Below are 19,235 nucleotides of genomic sequence, written 5' to 3'. Positions count from 1 at the left end.
CACCCTGACCTGGAAGCCTGCCTGCTCTGAGGAGCCCATTGTGGTCATTCCCTGGGACCCCCAGCCCTTGCCAGGCCACTCCAGCCTTTCATGAATTAGAAATATGAAATGAACTCTTTTCTTTTGAATGGACCATGACGATCTGGTGCTCCCATGACTTTTTCCTGTACCCCCATGAACTCTTATTAACTTTCATAAACTTTTATATGAACTTTTCTGGACTCTTGCCAACTTTTATGAACTTCCATGGACTTTAGGGGGCTATTATGGACTCCCTTAGACCCTGCATGATTCCCCCTTCTCCCCTCATGAATTCAATGTATGCTCCCATAACCCATTCCCTCATTCCCTATATGTATGTATGTATGTATGTATGTATGTCAGTATCTGAAAAATGAAGGAAAAGCCACCTTTTTCATGAAACCAGCAACTTATGACTCTTGGGGTTTCTAAACTTCCTGAGGTTATTTGGCAGTGGAGACTCAGGGCCCCTTCACACAGCCATATAAACCAGAATATCAAGGTTGATATCCACAATATCTGCTTTGATAACAGCAATAATAACAGCAATAATCATAATAGTATTACTAATAATAGCAGCAATAAACAATAAAGGTAGTAAGAGTAGTGAAATATAATAGTAATATTAATGATGATGATGATGATTACAATGATGTTAGTATGCATTCTTTCAAAAGTGCTTCCAGAGCACTAGAAGGCAGGAACATCAAGTTTGCAGATGACACCAACCTGGGCGGGAGAGCCAATACTCCAGAGGACAGGAGCAGAACTCAAAACGATCTTGACAGATTGGAGAGATGGGCCAAAACTAACAAAATGAAGTTCAATAGTGACAAATGCAAGATACTCCACTTTGGCAGGAAAAACGAAATGCAAAGATACAGAATGGGGGACAATGCCTGGCTTGAGAGCAGGACGTGTGAAAAAGATCTTGGAGTCCGCGTGGACAACAAGTTAAACATGAGCCAACAATGTGATGTGGTGGCAAAAAAAGCCAATGGGATTTTGGCCTGCATCAAGAGGAGCATAGTGTCTACATCTAGGGAAGTCATGCTACCCATGCTCTATTCTGTCTTGGTTAGATCACACCTGGAATATTGTGTCCAATTCTGGGCACCACAATTCAAGAGAGATATTGACAAGCTGGAATGTGTCCAGAGGAGGGTGACTAAAATGATCAAGGGTCTGGAGAACAAGCCCTATGAGGAGCAGCTTAAGGAGCTGGGCATGTTTAGCCTGAAGAAGAGAAGGATGAGAGGAGATATGATAGCCGTGTATAAATATGTGAGAGAAAGCCACAGGGAGGAGGAGGGAGCAAGCTTGTTTTCTGCTTCCTTGGAGATTAGGACGCAACGGAACAATGGCTTCAAACTGCAAGGAAGGAGATTCCATCTGAACATGAGGAAGAACTTCCTGACTGTGAGAGCCGTTCAGCAGCGGAACTCTCTGCCCCGGAGTGTGGTGGAGGCTCCTTCTTTGGAAGCTTTTAAGCAGAGGCTGGATGGCCATCTGTCAGGGGTGCTTTGAAGGCAATATTCCTGCTTCTTGGCAGAATGGGGTTGGACTGGATGGCCCATGAGGTCCCTTCCAACTCTTTGATTCTATGATTCTATTGCTGAGTGAGTTGGAAAGGGAAGAAATGCCCGGCGGAACCTTGTTGCGTGGGGCCCGGTTTCCGGCGGGGCTGGTAAGAGAAGAGGACGCACGCAGAGAGCGCGCATGCGCGGGACGCTCCTTGCCGGCGCCTGCCTGTGTCTGCGGCTGTCATGGCGGCCTGAGGCGCGGAGGAGGGAGCGCGGCCCGGCGACGGCCAGGTAGGGGCTGCTGGGGGCCCACCTCAGCCTTCTCTCCTTCTCCCCTCCTTGTAGAGACCCACAGCCAGGCGCCCCGGCGGTTTACACTGCAGCCTTGCATGTCAATCCAGTTCCTTATGGAGCTGCATTGTTCCTTATTCTCTGTCCTTGGCCCAGTGCTATTCAAATCCAGATTATCCGCTTTGAACAGGGTTATCCGGCAGTGCAGACTCAGAGCCCCTTCACACAGCCATATAACCCAGAATATCAAGGCAGATAATCCACAATATCTGCTTTGAATTGGGTTATCCAGCAGTGTAGACTCAGGGCCCCTCCACACAGCCATATAATCCAGAATATCAAGGTTGATAATCCACAATATCTGCTTTGATCTGGGTTATCTGGCAGTGGAGACTCAGGGCCCCTCCACACAGCCATATAACCCAGAATATCAAGGTTGATAATACACAATATTTGCTTTGATCTGGGTTATCTGGCAGTGGAGACTCAGGGCCCCTCCACACAGCCATATAACCCAGAATATCAAGGTTGATAATCCACAATATCTGCTTTGATCTGGGTTATCTGGCAGTGTAGACTCAGGGTAGCTCCACACAGCCATATAACCCAGAATATCAAGGTTGATAATACACAATATCTGCTTTGAACTGGGTTATCTGGCAGTGTAGACTCAGGGCCCTTTGACACAGCCATATAACCCAGAATATAAAGGTTAATGGTTGCTGGGAAATATTTCCTTATTCCGGGAAGGCACACTGGAACAGCCACGTTTTCAGGCTCCTCTTAAAGACTGCCAATGTTGGGGCATGCCTAATATCCCTGGGCAGTGAGTTCCGGAGTCGGGGGGGCCATCACCGAGAAGGCCCTCTCCCTTGTTCCCACCAATCGTGCCTGCGAGGGAGGTGAGAGCGAGAGCAGGGCCTCTCCAGATAACGAAGAGACCGTGTGTCCACGGAAATGCAGTCACACAGGCAGGTGGGTCCCAAACTGTTCAGGGCTTTGTAGGTAAGAACCTGCACATTGAATTGGGGACCGGAAAATGAATGGCAGCCAGTGTAGCTCCTTAAACAGGGGGGTTAACCACTCCCTGTAAGCAGCACCAGTTAGTAACCTGGCTGCCGCCGTTGTACCAATTGGAATTTCTGGGCCGTCTTCAAGGGCAGCCCCATGTAGAGTGCATTACAGTAATCCAGTCTGGAGGTGACTAAGGCATGGATCACCCTGGCCAGATCCGACTTCCCTTGAAGATGGCCCGGAAACTTCAATTGGTCCAATGTTCGGCAGCCCGATTAGTAACAGGGGCGAATTACAGGGAGTGGTCAACATCTCTGTTTAAGGAGCTCCACTGGCTGCCATTCGTCTTCAGGTCATTACCTATAAAGGTACATATCATTACCTATAAAGCCCTGAACGGTTTGGGACCTGCCTACCTTCGTGATCACATCTCCTACCACCAACCTGCACGATCTCTCCGATCCTCTGGGGAGGCCCTCCTTTCGCCTCTTCCTTTATCACAGGCAAGACTTGTGGGAACGAGGGATAAAACTTTCTCCTCTGTGGCTCCCTGTCTTTGGAACTCACTACCTGGTAAGATCAGGCAAGCCCCCTTCTTAGCAGACTTAAACAACAACTTGAAAACTTGGCTCTTCCGTTGTGCCTTTGGAGAGTGACCATTTATCCCACTTCTGTTTGCCCCATCTATAGCGCTGCCCCTATGATGCACTTTCTCCTGCCCTAAACTGAAAACCTTACCCCACTGTTTTTATTCTTCTTGGGTTCCCCTCACTTACACTTTTTCTACTCCTACCTCACCTAGGGTTTTATTATTTTATCTTGTCCATTTGGCCTGCCCATCCTGTTAGATTTTATATTGTGTTAATTTGCTTTATTGTTTGTTTTGCTACTGTAATTTATTTTCTGATGTAAGTTTTTTTTGCATTCTGTATTTTGCTGTGATGCATTGTATTTTTTGGGCTTTGCCTCATGTTAGCCGCCCCGAGTCCCCATTGGGGAGATGGTAGCGGGGTATAAATAAAGATTATTATTATTATCCAGATGAATGTGGATTTTATGCAGCTGTGTGGAAGGGGCCTCATATAATCCAATTCAAAGCAGATAATGTGGATGATGTGCTTTGATAATCTGGCAGTGTAGAAGGGGCCTTGGGTGGTGGAATGGAAGGGATGCAGACCCGTATAGACTGTTGCAATGCTCTCTATGTGGGGTTGCCTTTGAAAACAGTCCGGAAGCTTCAACTAGTCCAACGAACAGCAGCCAGGTTGCTAACAGGAGGGATGCTCAGGGAACATACAACCCCTTTGTTGCGCCAGCTCCATATGCTGCCAGTTTGCTACCGGGCCCAATTCAAAGTGCTGGCTTTAGCCTATAAAGCATATAAAGCTGGCCCAACTTACCTCTCCAAACGTGTCTCTCCTTACGAACCATCAAGGACTCTAAGATCGTCTGGGGAGGCCCTACTCTTGGTCCTACCGTCGTCTCAAGTACGTTTGGCGGGGACAAGAGACAGGGCCTTCTTAGTGGTGACCCCTCGGCTATGGAACACCCTCCCTAGGGAGATTAGATCTGCTCCCTCCCTCTTAACATTTCAGAGGCAAGTTAAAACATGGCTGTTCGAGCAATCATTTACAAATGCAGAGTAGCTAATATAGGAAATCGAACGATTTGACAATGGAACTGGACAATGCTTGATAATAATGAGATGCTAATGATGTTGTTTTTATTGCTTTTGTGGTGTTTTATATTGTTTAATGTTTTAATCTGTATTATTTTTTTATGTACTGATTTGTTGGAAACCACCTTGAGTCGCCGATTGGCTGAGAAAGGCGGTATACAAATACAGCAAATAAATAAATAAATAATATTAGTATTCTGAAAATGTCAGTTTCAGATTCTCTGGCACCCTTCTTCAGAAGTTGGAGACTGCGCTATTTTTCTCTTGCTCCAGAAACTAGAACTTGTACCAATGGATTCAAATTACAGTAGAAGAAATTCCACCCAAGTTTAGGACGAATGTTTTGAGTAAAATAAGATATTCCATTGAGGAATAGACTGCCAAAGAGGGTGGTGGACTATCCTCCTTTCGTTATCTTTAAAGAGGTCGGATGACCATCTTTCAGGGGGATTAGATTTGCTAGACTTTATGATTTTTTCCCCAACTCTGTGATTCAGGTGGCATGATATAAAATTTAGGGGATAAGAAAGAATAGTGTGTGTAATGAAAGAGGGAAAGAATGGAAAAGGAGACGGGGGAAATTTTGCAGTATTCTTTACACGTCTGGTTTTCTGGGCAAAGGCCCTTAGCATTTCTGTTGGCTAATAATTTCCTGCTGACCAAACTAGACTTTTCAGCTGAAATTTTGCTGGTAAAGCATTATTGCTGTGTCCTGTGAAGCAAACTTTGAAGAAGCCATGCTATTTGGTTTCTGATTTGTTTATTTTTTTTTTTTTTAAAAAGCCTTTGGCTCCCCAATACACTGAGTTATTGTTTCATGCAGTTATTTGGAAATGAGCTTCTGATGGTTTTTCTAACAAGAAACAAAGTGGAGACCCTAACATTTGCCTTCCCAGCCAAGCTTCTGAACAGCGTGTTGCATAGCATTTATGTGCTCTTTCTCTTTAACAGGTTAACGAATCTAGAATGGCCGGGGAACAGAAACCGTCCTGTAATCTCCTTGAGCAGTTTATTTTATTAGCCAAAGGCACCACTGGTTCAGCCCTGACTGCTCTGATCAGCCAAGTGCTGGAGGCTCCTGGGGTTTATGTCTTTGGAGAGCTGCTAGAATTAACAAATGTACAAGAGGTGAGTGGTGGATTGTCTCAATTGTTCCCATCTTGGCTCATTTCTTCTTCCAGGTGTTCCATGGATTTTCCACTTCAGGGCAAAAGCCAGGATTCTTGTTCTTTCTCAGAGCAAAGGTCTGTTCCAGCTTTTGCACAGCTGACTATGAAAGGGATGCAGAGCAAAGTTTACAGCGACAGGCCTAGAAAAGAGATAATTAAAAGCTTGTTAGATAGCTATCTGCAAAAGTTGAAAGACTGTCACACAAATCAATGCTGGTCAAAGTGGTGGTCCATGGTTTGCTGCCAGATTGTGAGCCACAAGATACTGATCTGCAGAAAGTTTCCAGGAAAGAGAAACAAAAGAGTTGTAACCAGAGGGCACAAATAGGGTCCCGACCCCTGACAAATCAATGGGGGGAAATTGCAGTCTTATTTATTTATTTACAGTTTTAATATTCCGCCCTTCTCACCCTGCAGGGGACTCAGGGTGGATTACAGTGTACACATATATGGCAAACATTCAATGCCAATTTTTGACATACAAACATATACAGACATACACAGAGGCTATTTAACTTTTTCTGGCCGCCATCTGCGACGCTGATGAAGCACTTCCGCATTCCCTGCATGTTTCCCCGCTGGAATGATTTGCTGGAGTCTTTTTTATGGCCTCATAAATCAGTTAATTTAGCCTCCCCACACTTTAAGGTGGTACCTAATTTTCCTACTTGACAGATGCAATTGTCTTTCGGGTTGCAAAGGTCGACAATAGGCTACACACAATTGGTTGGAAACCCACTCCAACCCGGGCTGGCTTCGAACTCATGACCTTTTGGTCAGAGTGATCTTAATGCAGCTGACACTCAGCCAGCTGCGCCACAATCCCGGTCTTCCACATTGTATGCCTTAGGAAGCAATGGGTAGTGAAACAACCTCCTATGGTTGGAGGTAACTTTATGGAGGGATTTCTTGATAATTTTAATTTATTTATTTACCATACTTGTATCCCGCCTTTCTCAACTCTAATAAGGACTCAAGGCAGCCTTACAAAGGCAACAATTTAATTCTGCATGTATGTATACATCAATGAATAAACAAAACACTAAAACCATCTAATTAAAAAATAACATTAAAACAACTATTAAAATCACATAGTCCAGTCATATTCCCAGGCCAGTCCGTGTCGTCATTAAAATTAATTTAAAATCTCTTATTGCTTCACTCCCATTATTGACCAAAAGCCTGATCCCAGAGCCAATTTTTCTTTATTCATTTACGGCATTTATATACCGCCCTTCTCTCCTCGGAAGGAACTTAGGGAGGCTTATATAAGTGGCATTATTCCATACCCAAAGAACAATAACAATTAAAAGCAATTTAAAACAACATATGTAAACATTATTATTATTATTATTATTATTATTATTATTATTTTCCAGACATTTATATCCCATCCTTTTCACACACACACACACACACTGGGGTGAGGAGGGTGGGGCAGGACTCAGAGTGGCTCACAACTTCAAGGTGGCTCACAACCAAGATGCCTATTGTGCATAGAGCCAAAGCCAGATAATCAAAAAATCAAATTCATTAATCCAGGGTCAATTCCAACTGTACTTTTTGTTTTATTCTGAATGCTATGAAGAAACTTAGTGTGAGGATGGAAGAAGCTACCTTGGTAGGCAGTGGAGTCTCCTATACTAGAGGCTTCTAAACAAAGGCTGGATGACATTCCTTCAGACATCACCATCCAGTAGTAGTGGGTGTGGTATAGTAGTGAGGGCATTGGCTGAGAACTTCACAAGATGATAGATTTCATTCTTTTCTGTGGTTCTGTAACTAAGCATATTTCTTGGGTTAGAAAAATCTTGGTGCCTAGAATTTATCATGTGTACTTATATATAGGTCAGCCTCATATGTTGATCTGGTGTCAACATATGAGCCAACAATGTGATGTGGTGGCAAAAAAAGCCAATGGGATTTTGGCCTGCATCAATAGGAGCATAGTGTCTAGATCTAGGGAAGTAATGCTACCCCTCTATTCTGTTTTGGTTAGACCACATCTGGAATATTGTGTCCAGTTCTGGGCACCACAATTCAAGAGAGATATTGACAAGCTGGAATGTGTCCAGAGGAGAGCGACTAAAATGATAAAAGGTCTGGAGAACAAGCCCTATGAGGAGCGGCTTAAGGAGCTGGGCATGTTTAGCCTGAAGAAGAGAAGGCTGAGAGGGGATATGATAGCCATGTATAAATATGTGAGAGGAAGCCACAGGGAGGAGGGAGCAAGCTTGTTTTCTGCTTCCCTGGAGACTAGGATGCAATGGAACAATGGCTTCAAACTACAAGAGAGGAGATTCCATCTGAACATGAGGAAGAACTTCTTGACTGTGAGAGCTGTTCAGCAGTGGAACTCTCTGCCCCGGAGTGTGGTGGAGGCTCCTTCTTTGGAGGCTTTTAAGCAGAGTCTGGATGGCCATCTGTCAGGGGTGATTTGAATGCAGTATTCCTGCTTCTTGGCAGAATGGGGTTGGACTGGATGGCCCATGAGGTCTCTTCCAACTCTTTGATTCTATGATTCTATGGTGTATAAGTCGAGGGTACATTTTGGAGTCAAAATTATGGATTTTGGATGAGTCAAGGGTAAAACTTTTCAGAACCCTTATTTCAGGAATAATGGGAGTTATACATGGAAAAAAATAGCTTCTGTTACTATAACAATTAAGGTGCAAAGTTAAATTTTTAGTTTCCCTGCCCAAGCCAGAGGCGGCACCACAATTGAGAGAGTAGAAGGGGTTGGTGATTCTTTTAGGTTTTTCCAGAATTGAGTGCAAGAAAAAAGAGGTGAGCCGTTTTTATAGTTTGTAATTTTGGAAGATGCTTGAGGTCATGACCCAGTTCATTAATTTACCCGGGAGATTCTGGCAAGACTAATTTTCTGCCCTCAGGATGACACCACATTTAAACCCTAGCTTTCCAAGGGCAGATTAATGCTATTTAATCTTAACGCATCTACTTCTTCATCTATACTGTGCTGATATGCTTGTCAGAGGCTTTATTTTATTCCTTGGGAGACAAGGTAGATGTGGAAAGCAAACAAATTGAATAGAATACAGGGTCCTAGTGAGGCCACAATACACCTACTAACCCAAGGAGTGACCATCACTCAAAAAATTGATTTTGTCATTTGGGAGTTGTAGTTGTTGGGATTTACAGTTCACCTACAATGCATAAAGAAATTCCATATATTAGAAACCAACACTTTCTCATTACTTTAGTTTTGAGATCACCAAACTGGGCCACAGCAATGCATGGCAGGGTACGGCTTGTTGTTGTTGTTGTTGTTCATTCGTATATAATATAATAATAATAATATAATATAATAATATAATAATATAATATAATATATATAATAATATAATATAATAATAGTAATAGTAATAAAATAGACTACCTTATCATTTGTCTGTTTTCCTGAGGCCAGAACAAAAGACAACCATGGCATCCAAATCGGTCTTCATTAATGGTTACTGGCCATTCTCAATGGAGCTGATGGGACTTGTAATCCAAAACACCTGGAAGACACATCTTGGAGAAGGCTGAATTAGTTAGAATATAGTTATCCCACCTTATAGAGACACAGGACCCTTCCACACAGCCATATAACCCAGAATATCAAGGCAGAAAATCCCACAGTATCAGCTTTGAACTGGAATACCTGAGTCCACACTGCTATATATTCCAGTTCAAAGCAGAAAATGTGGGATTTTATTCGGCTGTGTGGAAGGAGCCCCTGGAGAACAGGGAATAGTTTATATGCCAAAAGATTGCCTATACAAAATGCAAAACAAGTTGCTACATAGCTTTCCTGCCTTTAAGGTGTACGCTGAATCTGGAATGCAGGGAGCTCTCGTACATAACCAGCCATGCTGCAGAAATGTCAGCTAGTAATACTGTGATTTAATAAGCCCTGTTGTAGTCTTAACATGATTAGCTGTGGATCAATAGCACTCTAATGGGTCTCTTCCTTTGTCTGCAGCTTGCTGACGGGCCTAATGCTGCATATTTTCAGCTGCTGAATCTTTTTGCCTATGGAACCTACCCAGATTATTTAGGTAAGAAGCCGCTGGGAGTCTGGGTCAAAAATTTAATTTTGAAAGGATGGGAGAGACACTCTTGTCTCTAAAGATGTTGCTTGCCATTTCTTTCCTTGCCCAAAGTAATCATAAGATTTCACAGTTGGTTTCTAGAAACAGAGTTTACTCTTCAGATCTCATTAACAGGTTTTAATCACAAAGTAGCAAGCAGGTAGTTAGGCCTTAATATTATACTGGTGTTTCCAAAATTATTAATTCCAACCACACCTCCTTCCATTCATTCCCACACATCATATTAAATTCATATTTGTCAAATCTGCACATTGAATTTCTTGTGACATTCCCCCTCTTGCATATAGATTTCATTTTTAAATCTTTATGCAAAATATAGTAACGTAACTTCTAATTACATTTGTAATTGGCGCAGTGGGTTAAACCCCTGTGCTGGCAGGACTGAAGACCGACAGGTCACAGGTTCGAATCCGGGGAGAGGCGGATGAGCTCCCTCTATCAGCTCCAGCTCCTCATGCGGGGACATGAGAGAAGCCTCCCACAAGGATGATAAAAACATCAAATAATCCAGGCGTCCCCTGGGCAACGTCCTTGCAGACGGCCAATTCTCTCACACCAGAAGCGACTTGCAGTTTCTCAAGTTGCTCCTGACACGACAAAAAAAAATTACATTTGTACCAAATCTCAATTTCTTAAACCAGAAATACATTTTCACAATTAAAATGATAAATAACCAAATCATCATCATTACAGTTGAATGAACCATTATCGCATGTAAACTCAACTTTTGTATATAAACCTTCAAAACATTTGATCAATAATGTAAGAGCCTTTCTTCATATGCGCAACATCTAAAACCATGTTGTTCCCAAATGTTTCCTTCTTTGTTCAGTTTCATTACATTTCCATAGCAAAACTTTATTTAACTTTATTTCTCATCACCAAGTTTCAAATATATATAAAACATCTCTTTTGACTTCCCATTTTTGTAACCCATATAGCATTTATTGTTTTATTTATTTTATTTATGTTTTATTTATTTTATTTATTTATTGTCCACCATAACTTTGTGTTAACTTCCAGAAGATGCATACTATACTATAACATGGTCTCTTTCTATAGAGACCATGCCCACGCCCCAATTCCTGCAAGAAAATGGAAGGCCTCTTATATTGTGTTGAGATTGTGTGAAACCAATATATAGTATCAGACAAATGGTTTTGAGCAATTCAGTTTAAGACTGTCATTTTTGATGATATTGTTTAATTCATTATTTTGGACAGCTAACAAGAATAACCTGCCAGAGTTAACGGGTGCTCAAAAGAACAAGCTGAAGCACTTAACTATTGTCAGCTTAGCTTCCAGAATGAAGGTAAAGTATTGACATCAGTGACCAAGAATCAGCAATTTTCATTAATGAGGATTTATTGACTGTTTTATTGCTGTTGTTATGATTTTATGGATGTTAACATTTTTTAAATTGTACTTGTGTTTTTGTGGCATTGAATTTTTCCTTGTAAACCGCCTCAAGCTGCCGGAAGGCTGAGAGGGGCGGTATACAAATACAGTAAATAAAATAAAATAAAATAAAATAAGCAATTTCCAGTAGAAGGGATCTTGCAGTCTAAACTGATATGCTGCTTTTGTCAGAGATTGACGATGCCCAGCAGAAGGAATGCTAGATCAAAGAGACACTGAGTTGCAAATAAGGACTCTGCAAGCTAATACCCATGATTGCATCGTTTGGTAAAAAGAAGTTTACCAAACTCACTCGGCCACATCACCTTTATTCCTTCATTTCAGTTTATTTTGTCTGTGGGGTTGCCTTTGAAGACGGCCCGGAAGCTCCAAATGGTCCAATGTACAGCAGCTAGGTTACTAACAGGAGCGGTGCTCAGGGAGCATACAACTCCTCTGCTGAACCAGCTCCTCTGGCTGCCAGTTTGCTACTGGGCTCAATTCAAAGTGCTGGCTTTAGCCTATAAAGCCCTAAACGGTTTCGACCCAGTTTATCTATCCGAACGCATCTCTTCCTACGAACCCTCCAGGAAATTGAGATCGTCCGGGGAGGCCCTGCTCTCGATCCCGCCTGCTTCGCAAGCACGTCTGGCGGGGACGAGAGACAGGGCCTTCTGTGTGGTGGCCCCTTGGCTGTGGAACTCCCTGCTTAGGGACATTAGATCGGCCCCCTCCCTCCTGACCTTTCGGAAAAGAGTAAAAACTTGGCTCTTCGAGCAAGCATTTCAAACCTCCGAATAAATAGACAAACTTGAATTGGAAAATGACCCAGGAACGGCCCAAGACAATGGAACGGATAAGGACTTGAATGAGAGGATATAGTTTTTAGCTTTTAATATTGTTATTATGCACTGTCATATGTCTAATTGCACTATAATGGTTCTTTTGCTTATCAATGCATGTATTTTTGTGGCATCGAATTTTGCCGATTGTGTACGCCGGTCTGAGTCGCCCCCGGACTGATATGAGCGGGGTAGAAATAATGCAAATAAATAAATTTGTACCAAGGACAAACATGACACAGTGACACCGTCTCCCTTGGGCTTCCCTCTCCCTGCAGTGCATTCCTTACTCAGTGTTATTAAAAGACCTGGAGATGCGGAACCTGCGGGAATTGGAGGATCTGATCATTGAAGCTGTTTACACCGACATCATCCAAGGGAAGCTGGATCAGCGGAACCAGATGTTAGAAGTGGACTTCTGCATTGGCCGGGACATCCAGAGGAAGGACATCAGCAACATTGTCAAAACATTGCACGAATGGTAAAATACCCCTTGGTTGCCCATGCCCTTGTTTTGCAATCTCCTAATTTCCCCACTCCCTAGTTCAGCGTTTCTCAACCTGGGGGTCGGGACCCCTGGGGGGGGGTCGTAAGGGGTGTCAGAGGGGTCACCAAAGATAATAAAAAAACACAGTACTTTCTGTTGATCATGGGGATTCTGTATGGGAAGTTTGGCCCAATTCTATCATTGGTGGGGTTCAGAATTCTCCTTGATTGTAGCTGAACTATAAATCCCAGCAACTACAACTCCCAAATATCAAGGTCTGTTTTCCCCAAACTCCACCAGTGTTCACATTTGGGCATGTTGACTATTAGTGCCAACTTTGGTCCCGATCCATCATTGTTTGAGTCCACAGTGCTCTCTGGATGTAGGTGAACTACAACTCCAAAACTCAAGGTCAATGCCCAACAAACTCTTCCAGTATTTTTTGTTAGTCAAAGGAATTTTGTGTGCCAAGTTTGGTCCAACTTCATCATTGGTGGAGTTCCGAATTCTCTTTGATTGTAGGTGAACTATAAATCCCAGCAACTACAACTCACACTTGTCATGTCTACTTTCCCCAAATTCGACCAGTGTCATATTTTACCATATTGAGTATTCATGCCAAGTTTGGTCCCGATCCATCATTGTTTGAGTCCACAGTGCTCTCTGGATGTAGGTGAACTACAACTCCAAAACTCAAGGTCAATGCCCAGCAAACTCTTCCAGTATTTTTTGTTAGTCATGGGAGTTTTGTGTGCCAGGTTTGGTCCAATTTCATCATTGGTGGAGTTCCGAATGCTCTTTAATTTTGGTGAAATATAAATCCTAGCAACTACAACTCCCACAAGTCTACTTTCCCCAAACTCTACCAGTGTTCACATTTTACCATATTGAGTATTTGTGCCAAGTTTGGTCCAGATCCATCATTGTTTGATTCCACAGTGCTCTCTGGGTGTAGGTGAACTACAAATCCCAAACTCAGAATCCACCCCTCCAACCCCACCAGTATTCAAATTTGGGCGTATCGAGTATTTGTGTCAAATTTGGTCCAGTGAATGAAACTACGTCCTGCATATCAGATATTTACATGACAATTCATAACAGTAGCACACTTACAGTTGTGCAGTAGCAACAAAAATAATGTTATGGCTGGGGGTCACCACAGCATGAGGAACTGTATTAAGGGGTCTTGGCATTTGGAAGGTTGAGAAACACTACCCTAGTTGGTCTTGAACTCAGTCCGTCTCCCTGACATTAACATAGCTAGTGTTTTGTTTACAGGTGTGATGGGTGTGAAACGGTTCTGTTAGGAATTGAGCAGCAGGTGCTTAGAGCCAACCAATACAAAGAGAACCACAACCGGACACAACAACAGGTAGAAACAGAGGTAAGTATTCAGGCCCAGTTGATTCTTGGTATAATTCCATGTCTGAGCAAATAATAATAATAATAATAATAATAATGGGTTGTTTTAGGGTTTTTTCGGGCTATATGGCCATGTTGTAGAGGCATTCTCTCCTGACGTTTCGCCTGCATCTATGGCAAGCATCCTCCGAGGTAGTGAGGTCTGTTGGAAATAGGAAAATGAGTTTATATAGCTGTGGAATGACCAGGGTGGGACAAAGGACTCTTGTCTGCTGGAGCTAGGTGTGAATGTTTCAACTGACCACCTTGATTAGCATTTGATGGCCTGGCAGTGCCTGGAGCAATCTTTTGTTGAGAGGTGATTAGATAATAATAATAATAATAATAATAATAATAATAATAATAATAATCTTTATTTGTACCCCGCTACCCTCTCCCCAAGGGACTTGGTGCGGCTTACATGAGGCCAAGCCCGAAGTACATCAAACAAACATCAATAACACAACATTAATAAACAATCAATAAAATACAAACCAAAAAAAAATCACATAAAAAAACAACAATCAATAATGACATATTAAAAATGGCCGGGACAAATGTAATGGATTAAAATTGAAAATATGCAGAGATATTTATTGTCCACTTCATTCAGGTCCCCTAAATCTTGTCTTGTGGCTTTGAAAAGATGCGGCGGGTTGTTACTCTGGCTGGCAATGAACTGGTATAGGATTTATTTATCGTGTCATCATCAACCATACCATTGTATTACAATTCTAACAGAGCAAAACAAACACACAGATTAAAAAGAAAAAGAAAAGAAAGAAAAAAGAAAAAAAACACACAGATTTTACAAATTTGGTAGTTGGTTAAATGTCCTTTGACCAGTATCTGGCCACTTGGAGTGCCTCTGGTGTTGCTGCAAGGAGGTCCTCCATCGTGCATGTGGCAGGGCTCAGGGTACATTGCAGCAGGTGGTCAGCCCTTATCCAGAATCCCAAAGTACTTTGTAATCTGAAATTGTCCACAAGGGTGGCTGACATAGTGACACTTTTGTTTTCTAATCCTTCAGCATTCCCTGACTGTCCTCTATAAACAAAAATATTACAAATCTATAGAAATAAAAACGTAATGTTCATTTGTGGGATTAACACAACTCAAAAACCACTGGACGAATTGACACCAAATTTGGACGCAAGACACTTCTCAGGCCAACAAGTGACCATCACTCATAAAAACATTGAGAAATACAGCAGAAGAGACTTTAAAAGCCAAAAAACAAAAAAAGTACATTACAACGCATGCGCAAAACCACATATATACACAAACACAAATATATACACACACATATACACACACAAAACACATATACACAGACTGGGCCACAGCAACGTGTGGCAGGGGACAGCTAGTATTGTGTATAAAACCATCACTAGGTTGAGTATAGGAAACATTAATGATTTTCATGTCCATACTTGGGTCTTGTCCTCAAGAGATCACATTGTGTACATCTATGTAACTACAGGCATTCCAAAATAAATAAAACCAAAATTTCTGATACTGGGTTGCTGTGAGTTTTCTGGGCTGTATGGCCATGTTCCAGAAGCATTTTCTCCTGACGTTTCGTCAGGTGAGAATGCTTCTGGAAAATGGCCATACAGTCCAGAAAACTCACAGCAACCCAGTGATTCTGGCCATGAGAGCCTTTGACAACACATTTCTGATACCAAGCCTTTTGGATAAGGGATGCTCAACCTGAATCAAAAATTGGTCCTGAAACAATACAATGTTACATGGGAGTGCGTCCCTTGACCTCTAGATGGCAGCAAATGTTTACGATTTTATCCCTGGCTGACTAAATTTGTATTTAAATCAGCAGGAACTAATATGGAAACAATCCTGGTTCCTGTTAATTTATTCCTTTCATATTTTTAATACAGTTTCCTTCCATTATCTCTGGATTGGTGTTTCTAGCTTTTCTTCCCCCCCTCCACCCAGATTATTTAGAAACTCATAGCTCTTTATATGCAAATACCTGCAAGCAAAATGTGATCCTCTTTCTCCACTCTCAACCATCATTTTGTCGAAGGGATATTTGGAGAAAGGAGTGGGAAGTGGGACAGAATTTGTCTTCTTCTGCCTGTTGCATAACTCTCCCCTTCTGGATTGACTTTTTCATGGAAAATAATTAAATGGGCTTGATTGCATTGTATTTGAAAATAATGTATACACCATACTCCATATTACATATTTAAAAACCAGTATACCCATTGCACATTCCTCTACACCAAACAGTTAAAGTCTACGGACCACTTTGCTTAGAAAGATCAGAGAGGGAGCAGTTGAAGATTGTAGAGTTGAGGAAGCCTGAAGATTGTAGAGTTGAGGAAGATGGTTTGGGAGATACAGAACTTTCAGACACTTGCTCTAAGCAGTGTAAGAGCTTTAGAGGTCATACATCACCAGGGTTTTGAATTGTCTCTGGGAGTAGACTGTTTGTTAGTTAATGTTGCATGTTAGTAACCTGGCTGCTGTCCGGACAGTCTTCAAAGGCAACCTTCAAACTGAAGGCATGATCATCAAGTTTGCAGACGACACCAAATTGGGAGGGATAGCCAGTACTCCATAGGACAGGAGAAGGATTCAAAACGATCTTCACAGATTAGAGAGATGGGCCAAAACTAACAAAATGAAGTTCAACAGGGACAAATGCAAGATACTCCACTTTGGCAGGAAAAACAAAATGCAAAGATACAGAATAGGGGACAATGCCTGGCTCGAGAGCAGGACGTGTGAAAAAGATCTTGGAGTCCTCGTGGACGACAAGTTAAACATGAGCCAACAATGTGATGTGGCGGCAAATAAAATGGGACTTTGGCCTGTTTCAATAGGAGCATAGTGCCTAGATCTAGGGAAGTCATGCTACCCATGCTCTATTCCGCTTTGGTTAGACCACACCTGGAATATTGTGTCCAATTCTGGGCACCACAATTGAAGGGAGATATTGACAAGCTGGAATGTGTCCAGAGGAGGGCGACTAAAATGATCAAGGGTCTGGAGAACAAGCCCTATGAGAAGCGGCTCAAGGAGCTGGGCATGTTTAGCCTGAAGAAGAGAAGGCTGAGAGGAGACATGATAGCCATGTATAAATATGTGAGAGGAAGCCACAGGGAGGAGGGAGCAAGCTTGTTTTCTGCTTCCCTGGAGACTAGGACGCGAAACAATGGCTTCAAACTACAGGAAAGGAGCTTCCATCTGAACATGAGGAAGAACTTCCTGACTGTGACAGCCGTTCAGCAGTGAAACTCTCTGCCCCGGAGTGTGGTGGAGGCTCCTTCTTTGGAAGCTTTTAAACAGAAGCTGGATGGCCATCTGTCAGGGGTGATTTGAATGCAATTTTCCTGCTTCTTGGCAGGGGGTTGGACTGGATAGCCCATGAGGTCTCTTCCAACTCTAGGATTCTACGATTCTATGAAGCAGCTCTCTCCTTGGGAGTAATTAAACACAGCAGTCCTTTACACAGGAGGAAGTCTTCACTCAGGAGGAGCAAGTAACGCAAAGGCACACCTGCTTATATCACTCTACTGGTTTTGCTCAGTCGTTGCATCATTTTAACTCTTTCAGTGCATGTACATCACTTTTTGCAATTAAAAATACACTGTTATTTTTCAATATTTCTGACATACCTACCTACCTGCCTGCCTGTCCCTCCCTCTGCTGCAGGTGACCAACATAAAGAAGACGCTCAAGGCCACGGCCTCGTCCTCAGCTCAGGAGATGGAGCAGCAGCTGGCCGAGCGGGAGTGCCCTCCGCACGCGGAGCAGAGGCAGCCCAGCAAGAAGATGTCCAAGGTGAAAGGGCTGGTGTCCAGTCGCCACTAGCTGGTCGCCCGGGGCAGCAGGAGGATGTGACACGGGGCCCCCGCCCGAGGGACTCTGGAAGGAGCCATCACGCTGCCCCCTCTCCGTCCTGGTGCCTCCTTTCAGCAGCTTCCGGGCCCATTTGGGGAGGGGGTGGGGCCTTCAGGCCGGAAGCCCCCGAGCCCCGTTGGGCCTCAGCTTCAACCAGCAAGGGACACTGCCAACTTCCTTGACACACGGGGCGGTCCTTGAGCTTTCCATGAGGAACTTGAGAGCAGAATTGATTCCTGTTTCGGCAGGGGAGAGGACTGAAATAAGGCACAATTCACGTGGTAGACCGTGGCCGTCTTTGCAAGCCGTTGGCCACGCTCACCTTCGACCGTTTGCCTTGGCAGCGTAGAGAGAGCGGGAGGGAGGTGGGAGGGCTCCCCTTGGCCCCGAACCCAGCCACGTACCAAAGGGAACGCAGTGCTCCTGGCCCAGGCATTGCCTTTTGTTGCGGCCTTCTTCTTCTTCTTCCATTCCCTGGTCCATCCACGTTTCCCTAAGGCTGCAACTGTCTACCTCACGCTGGGAGGGCCGCAGCTGGGCCATGTTTACTTGCCACCTCCTTTGCTGCCCTTCCTAAGCCCAGTTTGCCCAGCGCTGCTTCTGTCTTTGCAACTACGAAGCGGAGGAGGTGAGTGGAGGGGCTTTGTGGTGGCGGTAAAGGGGCAGAGCTGGGCGGTTGGGGGGCAGGGCTGCCACCCCAGTCTCCTCCTGCTTCATTCCTCCCCTCCCCAGCCGTTACGAGAAGGGGACAGGGCCGCTGATGTTGTACGTTCTCCGCGTGTTTCGAGGTCATAGTTTCTTCCCCTCCTGCATCCGTCGAAGTGTCGCACGTTGAAATCTCCCTGGGTGACTGAGCTCGACGGAAGGGGTTCCTTCCTTTGGCCCTCTTGAACGAGCCAAGGAAGCATCCCGCCGGGGCTTTGGTTGCCAGGCTTTCAAAACTTGAACACCTTTTTTTTTGTTTGTATTTGACCCAACCCTTTGCTTTTGTACACTTGTTGTTGGGAGGTTTGAGTATCTCAGCCTTTCTTTCGGGGTTTTTTTTTTTTTTTTTTGTTATTTGTTACAGACTAATTGAAGGTGCATTGGTCAGGAAGATTGTTTTCTTTTCTATTAAAAAATAAATTCACACAGTGGGGTGGAGAAGCAATGTTTTCACACAATCGTAGGTTAGAATTAACTTATTTGCACAGTGTGGCACAGCCTCAGACAAGGTCAACGTAACGCTGGACAGCTTTTGTGCACCCTCCTTCAGTCCTGAAATGCCCTCCACTTGGGTTGCACAATAGGTATCCACCTTCATTTTCCCAACTTTTTTTTCCTGTTAGGGTGGATTGGTTCAAGGAAACTTTGTCCAGTTGCAACCCCTTTCAGCCCAAGAAATGTGATCACAGATATCTATCTCTCTCTCTCTCTCTCTCTCTCTCTC

General features: G+C 43.5%; 1 protein-coding gene across 1 annotated transcript; it reads left to right on the top strand.

Moving 5' to 3' along the window:
* Window positions 1-1,732: 1,732 nt before the first annotated feature.
* On the top strand, window positions 1,733-18,937 carry COPS7B (COP9 signalosome subunit 7B). Its single transcript, XM_060767321.2, has 7 exons — window positions 1,733-1,835; window positions 5,479-5,655; window positions 9,679-9,754; window positions 11,032-11,120; window positions 12,327-12,529; window positions 13,814-13,919; window positions 17,618-18,937. Exons 2-7 carry the CDS (start codon window positions 5,494-5,496, stop codon window positions 17,774-17,776), a joined length of 795 nt encoding a protein of 264 aa, XP_060623304.1. The 5' UTR covers window positions 1,733-1,835; window positions 5,479-5,493; the 3' UTR covers window positions 17,777-18,937.
* Window positions 18,938-19,235: the final 298 nt, after the last annotated feature.

Source organism: Anolis sagrei, chromosome 3, assembly GCF_037176765.1.
Source record: "Anolis sagrei isolate rAnoSag1 chromosome 3, rAnoSag1.mat, whole genome shotgun sequence".
NCBI classification, from domain to species: Eukaryota; Metazoa; Chordata; class Lepidosauria; order Squamata; family Dactyloidae; genus Anolis; species Anolis sagrei.
Note: the sequence above shows the minus strand (reverse complement) of the source record. Positions and strands in the feature narration are given on the sequence as shown.